The 8,646-nt window shown below is 45.1% G+C and overlaps 1 protein-coding gene across 1 annotated transcript; it reads right to left on the reverse strand.

Moving 5' to 3' along the window:
- Positions 1–1,350: 1,350 nt before the first annotated feature.
- s1pr5a (sphingosine-1-phosphate receptor 5a) lies at positions 1,351–6,366 on the reverse strand. Its single transcript, XM_030089884.1, has 2 exons — positions 6,234–6,366; positions 1,351–5,763 (listed from the first exon to the last, which is right to left on the reverse strand). The coding sequence occupies exon 2, from the start codon at positions 5,550–5,552 to the stop codon at positions 4,347–4,349; it is 1,206 nt and encodes a 401-aa protein (XP_029945744.1). The 5' UTR covers positions 5,553–5,763; positions 6,234–6,366; the 3' UTR covers positions 1,351–4,346.
- Between the last annotated feature and the right edge of the window lie 2,280 nt (positions 6,367–8,646).

Genomic DNA, 8,646 nt, shown 5'->3' on the forward strand with positions numbered 1-8,646 from the left:
TAAGGAATACTGCTGGGGAGATTTCATATCCACTGAATGAAATGGGCGGAGAAGAAACCGAACTGGAACCACTTTCTAGAAGAGCTAAAACTCTACATAAGAAGCTTCGCTAACATTGGAAACTGAAAGGCTGTAAAGACTCTGGCTCCAATGGAGAAATTCTGCACCGATCTGATGGATCAGTAAATCCCTGGTCCGGTGTTTCCTTTGCTTATTGTTTTTTCTCTATTTTCCTATGAACGTAGTTATTTTGGTTTAATAAAGTCTCCCCTGGCGGCAGAGCTGATACTTCTGAATGTAATGACATGTGAACGGTGTGTGTCTGTCTAAATGTTTTATGTTTGTTTGTACTGTTCCTTGTCTTTGTTAAAAAAAAAAAAAAGCCAGGCCTCCTCAACAGGCTCTTCATCCTTGTTTCACTCGCACTCCCAGACAGCCTGAAGCCTCACAGGTCGGCCAGAGCACCTGTCAGGAAATGCTCTGGGCAAATACACTTTCTACCAGGAAACAGGGGCCCAGCCCGGTTCCTGCAGAGCCCGGGTTCTGCAGAGCCCTGTTCCTGCAGAATTCTGGCCTGTAAAGATGGGCACTGGACTGAGTGCTGTCTGGTGAGGAGAGGATCACCGGGTTCAGGGCTGAGACACCCAGAACATGCTGGGAACTGTGCCAGACCAGGCCACTAAAATATGGCAATGTGCTTGAAGTAACCTGACACATGGGCTCTGCTGCCTTTTTCCAGTATGGTAAATGGCTGCACTGCAGAACCAGACCCACAGGAGACTTCCTGCAGAACCAGACCCACAGGAGACTTCCTGCAGAACCAGACCCACAGGAGACTTCCTGCAGAACCAGACCCACAGGAGACTTCCTGCAGAACCAGACTCGGAGGAGACTTCCTGCAGCAGCAGCAGTTCAGGGTTCTTTCTCTCTCGTGTGGTTTCATTACGGGAAGCAGAGTGAAGAACTGCTGAGCAGCAGCAGCAGCAGCAGTGGTTCCGTGTTCCTTCATCACAGCAGGGGGTTTGCATGAAGGTGAACATTAGTTACAGTGTTCTCCACCACGTTCAGCTCTCTCTTTATATATATATATATATATATATATATATATATATATATATGTATGTATGTATGTATGTATGTATTTATATATATATATATATATATATATGTATGTATGTATGTATGTATGTATGTGTATATAAATATATATATATATATATATATATATATATATATATATATATATATATATATATATATATATATATATATATATATATATATATGTATGTATGTATATATTATTGAATAAAGAAAAGAAAATAAAGGAAAAAAGAGAACACTGAGCAGTCTGAGTTGTAAACAATAAAATATACATATGTACATATAAACGTACAGGACACAGGCACATCCACTAGTAAGCATTTACCATTAACTCAGCTGACATTCAAACACATGCTTTGGGCTTTCCATTCTAGAGAGCTGGCACTCCTTTGGAGAATGACAGCAAGATCAGCGGGTCAGTATTCTAACAAGGGATTCCATAAATCTAAAAAGAGTTTGGCATTACCTATTAATTTTGCGCTGAACACTTCCATTGGTAATACCTTAAAAATGTCTTTATACCATTGACTTACTGTTGGAGCCTTTTCTTTAATCCAATTGAACAAAATATATTTTCGAGCCAAAAATAAAAGCTTACAAAATAATTTGAATTTGCTCTTTTCCTTAAATTTGTTCGGAGATGGCAGACCCAATAGGTACTGACCCGGATCTTTACAAATCTTCATCTTCAGTATTGAACTAATTTCCTTAGTTATACACAGCCAGTATTTAGACACGTTTGGACAGCTCCACTGACAGTGCAGGTAAGTACCATTCATATTTTTACATTTGAGACATAAAGGCGACCTCCTAGAGTCAATCTTGTATTAGTGCCCTGACATTATGTCCATCACAGTCCTGTAAATTAGCACACGATTGCTTGATAATAGAATTCTTCACATTAAGATTCATTACGGACTTCTCTATATTTGTTGGTAACGTTACATCCTCAGAGACTTTGATATTCGCCTGAAAAAAATGTCTGACCTGTAAATAAGCAAAACAAGTCCTTTTGGGGAATTTCATACTTGTTCTGAACTTGGGCTAAAGACATAAGAATATGACCATCAAACAGATCACCAGTTACTCTTACTTTCATATTGTACATCTGTGAAATACAGCACTATTAACACCTGGTAGAAACTCAGGGTTATCCTTCAACGGTGTCAGGTAATGCAGCTTTGGAGTTTCTGAAGTGTATTTATTCATGTTTCGCCAAACATTTATGGAGTTGCCAATAAGCGAATTGTGATTCGTTGCCTTTTTCCTCCTCATAAGTTGACTCTTCAAAGAGTAAGGAGTCCATGCCCAGGATTAGAGTGGATCATCTTTTTCTTTCAAATACACATCTATCCATTCATGAATAATTCTACTATGACATGACCAGTTATAAAGCATAATACTGGGAAGAGCAAGTCCACCTTTATTTTTGGGTAATTGAAGAGATTTGCAACTCAGTCTTGGTTTTTTCCTCTCCAAATAAATTTTGAAAGGTCTCTTTAATTATCTCTCACATTTGTTTTGGTTAACAGCACTGGAAGCATTTGTAAAGGGTAAAGAATTTGTGGTAACACATTCATTTTGATTAAATTCACTCTGCCCATCCAGGACACTGGAAGATCCACCCATCTGGTGAGATCAGCCCTAACATTTTTATGTACCACATCAATATTCTTTTTCAAAATGCTCCTAACATTTGGCGAAATATGAATGCCTACATATGTAAATCCAGAGTCAGACCATGTAAATGGAAATTTTTCAGTCCTCCTACAATTCCCCAGTGGCATAGCGACTGTCTTCTCAAAATTAACCTTATAACCTGATAGAGAACAAAATGTTTGGATAACCAACTTTACAGCTGGAATGGACCCCTCAGGACTAGTAATAAACAATAAAACATCATCTGCATACAAAACAATTCTATATTCAGATCCTTTCATTCCATATCCAGAAATACAGTTGTGACATCTAATAGCCTCGGCTAATGGCTCGATAGCCAATGCAAACATTTGCGGGGAAATTGGACCTCCCTGGTGTGTTGATCTACCCAGGCCAAACTCTCTCAATCTCATGCCATTCACAACATTCAGCTCTCCTGATGAGCTGGCATCTCCTGTCCTCCGCCGTTTCACTGCCGGTTTGAACACGTCACAGAGCAGCCGCTGGAATCCACCAGAATGAAAGGTCTCCACGGCACCGCCGCTCCCCCGCGGCGCCGCCGCTCCCCCACGGCACTGCCACTACCGCCGCTCCCCCACGGCACTGCCACTGCCGCTCCCCCGCGGCACTGCCGCTGCCGCTCCTCCACTTCACATTTGTCTACTAATCCTTTTATTTTCGTTTCCTCCACAGCATGACCACCATGTCACTGAATCCACAGCTGTTGCTGGGATCCATTTACAGCCCTTTTCTGTGGTTTTCATCAATCGTCTAATACTGTCCAGCAAGAAACAGGAGAGAAAAGGCCTGAAACTTGAAAACGCGTCACAGATGTTACAATATTTATTTCAGTATATTAGTAAAAAATGTGGAGGAGATTCTCAAATTTCTTCAAAAGAGACATTTATGATGAAATGAATCGATAATTCACCCAGATTAGCGACAATCAGAATGTAAAAACATCTTAGAACCTGAGCTTGAGAAATACTTGAATCCGACAGTAAAAATCCTTCACATCTTTATTCAGTGCACGTTTCAAACTGGCATCGTAACTTAAAGCGAGGAGTGAAAAACAGCAGAGCTTCAGAGGGTCCACGGATCCACAGCATGTTCAGATCCAGGCTTGTGTCAACGAGGAGCTGCTGCTGCTGAGCCAGAGCAGCTGAGGCCATCAGCCAGGCGCTACATGACCTCCACCCGCCTCCGCCCCCACGCCCCCACATCCCGGCTGCTGACCACACCCCGCCCGGCGGAGATTAGAAGGCTGTGGCGGGCTGAGGGTGTGGGCCTCCCGCTGGTCCCAGCGTGTGATTACAGGAGCCTCCGGCGGTGGAGATAAGGATAGGCTCCGGCTCCGGGCCCCTGAGCGTTCTGGGCTGATCCTATTTTTCACTTTCATTCCTCTTCATGTGAAAAGTCTTTCCTCCCAGAAGGAGCGGCTCCGGGCCTGTATGCTCGCTTTATCGCATGAAACTCCGCAGACGTTACGCTCTGAACAGTTTGTGTTTGTTCTGCGGCGCTGCACCAGCGAGGCTCCGCTCCTCATTCCGACGTTAGTCTGTTGGAATATTCCGGCTCCTGCGTCATGTGTTCGCAGTCCGTGGATACGTGGCTTTGATGGCGGAGGGTGTGAAGTTCCCAGAGGACACCGTGGTCTCCAGCCCCCCCTCCAGCCTGTGAGAGGCGGCGTCCATCCTGCTGGAGCTGCAGTCCAGGAAGGGCACGCCCAGCTTCTTCAGCCGGCCGTCCGGGGCCAGCAGGCAGCGGCGGCACAGCAGCCGGATGATGGCCTTCCTCATGTCCTTGCTGGTTAGCGTGTAGATGATGGGGTTGAGGAGCGAGTTGAACATGGCGATGCCCAGGAAGTAGTCGGCTTTGAAGAGCACCTGGCAGGTCTGGGCGGGGCAGCAGAAGTCCAGCAGCAGGAGCACGAAGAGGGGCAGCCAGCAGGCGATGAAGACGCCCAGGACGATGGTGACGGTCTTCAGCAGCGCCATGTACTTCAGCGACTTGCGGTAGAGGCCCTTCCTCTGCGGCGCCGAGGCCAGCCGCTGCGTGTTGGACTTGACGATGCGGAAGATGCGCACGTACAGCACCACGATGGCCAGGAGGACGGCGCTGAAGACGCTGACGCAGAAGAGGATGTAGCTCTTGGCGTAGAGCGGCAGCACGGTGGAGCAGCGCTCCAGGCGGCCCATGCAGTTCCAGCCCAGCACGGGCAGCACGCCCAGGAACACCGCCAGCACCCAGCTGGCGCCGATCAGGGCGAACATCCGGCCCTGCTTGTCGCCCTGGTACGGCTTCATCCTCACCATGGTGACGTGGCGCTCGATGGCGATGGCCAGCAGGCTGATGACCGACGCGGCCAGCATGATGAACACGCCGCCCTCCCTCAGGAAATACAGGACGGGCGTCATGCTCAGCGTGTTGGCGCCGGACGTCACGAGGTTCACCATGTAGGTGAATCCCGCCAGCAGGTCGGACAGAGTCAGGTTCCCCAGCAGGTAGTACATGGGCATGTGGAACTTCTTGTTCTTCCAGATAGCCACAAGCACCACGGCGTTCTCCAGCACGATGAGCAGGCAGACCAGCAGGAAGGCCACAGCCTCGGGCTTCATCCCGTCCTTGTATTTGTTCTCCTTCAGCTTCCCGGTGTAGTTGTAGTGCTCTATGATGACTGCATTGCTCTGGTACTCTCTGAACATCCGGAGCATTCCCGCTGAGGGCGGCGGAGGCCCGGTGGAGGGGGCCGCAGCGGCGTAGGCGGCGTGGAAAGACTCCGTGGCCATTGTGGAACAGGATCCCGCTTGGCCTCCTCTATTTCCAGAGTCTATCCACAGTTTTTAGCATTCTGTCCACTGCTGAGGCGACACCAGAACACAAAATGTTCCTTCAGATGTTATCACAGAGGATTTCCTGTGGTTTGAAAAGTCGCCTCCAAAAAAGTCTTTTTTTTACTTCAGTGGTGGCGATTGTCCCTGGGAGGTGATCAGAGCCGGTCTGTGTTCAAGAAGGGAGAGAGAGAAGGTTAGAAGGATAATCTGAGGATTAAGACCGAGAAACACACACACTATTAAATTCACTTTTCAGTCTGCTCTAATGTAGAGATTGTGCTATGATGGAAAGTCAGCAGATGCCAGTCTGATGCTGGAGTGAGTTTGGTAGTTATTTTTAATGCTAATGCAGAGTTTAAACTAGTTCTATACACAAGATCTCGTCTCTCCATGAAAAAGTCCGTATATGCGTAATTACGCATAAAAAAAACTCAAACTGGAGAGAAGGATTCTAAAAACAACAGTATTCTATGGCTGAAGAGTTTAGAAAGTTATCAGGAGTGAATTTGCACGCCTATAAGGATTTTCCCGTACTCACACTGAGTACTGGAGAAACTAGAAGTGGAGTTTGAATTGTTTCCAGGCTGTGAACGTTTACGAGAAAAAAAATTAAATAAAAAAACCAGCTTTACGCACCTTTGATGACTTGTGCTTAAATTCCTCAAAAGTCGCTGGAAAACAGCAGAAGTCTGGCGGTCCGAGGACAGCAGCAGCTGACTGATCCGCGGCACGCAGCGCCTTGGCACACAGCGCAGCAGTGGGCTGGGCCACACACACACACACACACACACACACACACACACACACACACACACACACACACACACACACACACACACACACACACACACACACCTCTCTCTCTCTCTCTCTCTCTCTGTCTCTCTCTCTCTCTCTGTCTCTCTCTCTCTCTCTCTGTGTCTCTCTCTCCCTCTGTCTCTCTCTCTCCCTCTCTCCCTCTCTCTCTCTGTGTGTCTCTCTCTCTCCCTCTCTCTCTCCCTCTCTCTCTCTGTCTCTCTCTCCCTCTCTCTCCCTCTCTCTCTCTCTCTCTCTCTCTCCCTCCTCTCTCTGTCTCTCTCTCCCTCTCTCTCCCTCTCTCTCTCTCTCTCTCTCTCTCTCTGTCTCTCTGTCTCCAGGTTGAGTTGGCTCTGGCCCAGGTTCTGGTCCAGACTGTTCTGTCTCCAGCTGGACCAGTGGACGGGTGTGTGGCTCCCTGGATCGGTTCATGGAGTGTTTGCTGACGTCCCTCCAGAAGCCCGTTAATGTGAAGAGAAAGGTTCTCATTAGAACACAGTCACAGTCTGGGCAGGATTTCCACTCTAAATATCTGTGGCCCAACTCAAATGAAGTGCGTCTATATATTACAATATATTAGAGAATGTCCAGCTTGTTTTGGTCCTTTAGGTCCAACCTTGACTGTGTAAACCCAATTAATTGAGTTAGGTCTCCTCATGTTTTGTCCACTACGTAAAATAAAGCAGTTCAAACGGTGAGTTCTGGATTATTTGAGAACTCAACACTGCCGTGGCCCTGCGGACTGATGCTGCACAGCCAGTCTCTGCTGCTGATTGCTCTCAGCAGCAAGGAAGTTGCATAATAACATTTTTAAATTTGGAGTACCGGTAGTCACAGCATCAGATTAAATGCACAACAACACTGTTTGACATTCTGGATATCGGCGTGACGTCACGCACCACGTGATCTTCCTCAGTTACCAGCCAGAGGGGCAAACAGCGTGGAGGGGACCGTAGCGACCGTGAGGGCTTGCACAGTGATTAAAACTTTTATTTTTTTTATTATTAAATGTTTCAATTTTCCTCTATTTAGCCAGTGATATTTGCCCCCAAATTTAGTTTTTATTTTTTCCAGTCTATTAATAACATGTATTTTATTTTTACATTTATATAAAAAATAATTTCAAATATATTTCAATTTCTACAAGATTTTTTGCTTCTGCTTTGAACATCAAATCCTCAGGAATTAAGACGCCTTGTGTCTTACTGATCCATCTATAGATCCAATCGCACGCTGAAGGAGAAGCTCTTCAACAGGCATTGATAATGATTTTATCACGATCTGTACAGATGTAGCAAATGCACCGCCTCCAGATACATCCACCGCTCCATGGTGCACCTGCTCTGACCGACAGTCTGGCCCGTGGCAAGGTGGAAGAGCCGGAGTGTGAAGGAACCAGCAACCTCCAGGACCAGGGAGAGACCGGCGGGAATGACTTTCTTTAGATTTCCAGACTCTTCCAGGACTTGTGAGGAGGGAATCATATGTGTGTATATATATATATATATATATATATATATATATATATATATATATATATATATATATATATATATATATATATATATATATATATATATATATGTGTGTGTGTGTGTGTGTGTGTATACATATATATATATATATATATATATGTATATATATTAAATTCTGGTTCATTATTTTTTCTGGGAATATGAAGTGTTTGTGGTATCTTGGCAATATATGATAAAGCCATTATGTTTTAAAACATCATTATCAAAGTCATGAAATCATCATTTGAAAATGTGTTCACTTCAGTCATTAAATAAAATCAGTTTAAAACATGATCTGAGTCCAGAATAATAGAATAATTTTCAATGTTGGGTTGATGATACTTGAATTTGAAACACATAAAGTTGGCACATAGTTGCATGACTTCACAAACTTACTCTGTACATTACACTCCATGCTCCAGCACGCAGCTTTGCTTGTTTTCCTCACGAGATTTATCAAAGAGAATTGAGACATCGACTTTGTTCTCAACATTTCGCCTTTATTGTCAACATCCTTTTTCCACTTTATTCTTGACATTTCAACTTTTTTCTCGAAGTTCATGATGACATTCTTTTTTACCCCTTCCAATTTTTTTTCCTCACGGGTGGTACTAATGCTCTTCCGTACTTACCTGTTACAAACTGTGCAGAACAAACATACATGTAGTCCAATTTCGGTAGCCGCAGTTTTCCCGGTGTTTTGCTGTCGGCCGTTCTGTTTATAGCCAACAGCCACTTCC

This window comes from Salarias fasciatus, chromosome 4 (assembly GCF_902148845.1).
Source record: "Salarias fasciatus chromosome 4, fSalaFa1.1, whole genome shotgun sequence".
In the NCBI taxonomy this organism is placed as follows: domain Eukaryota; kingdom Metazoa; phylum Chordata; class Actinopteri; order Blenniiformes; family Blenniidae; genus Salarias; species Salarias fasciatus.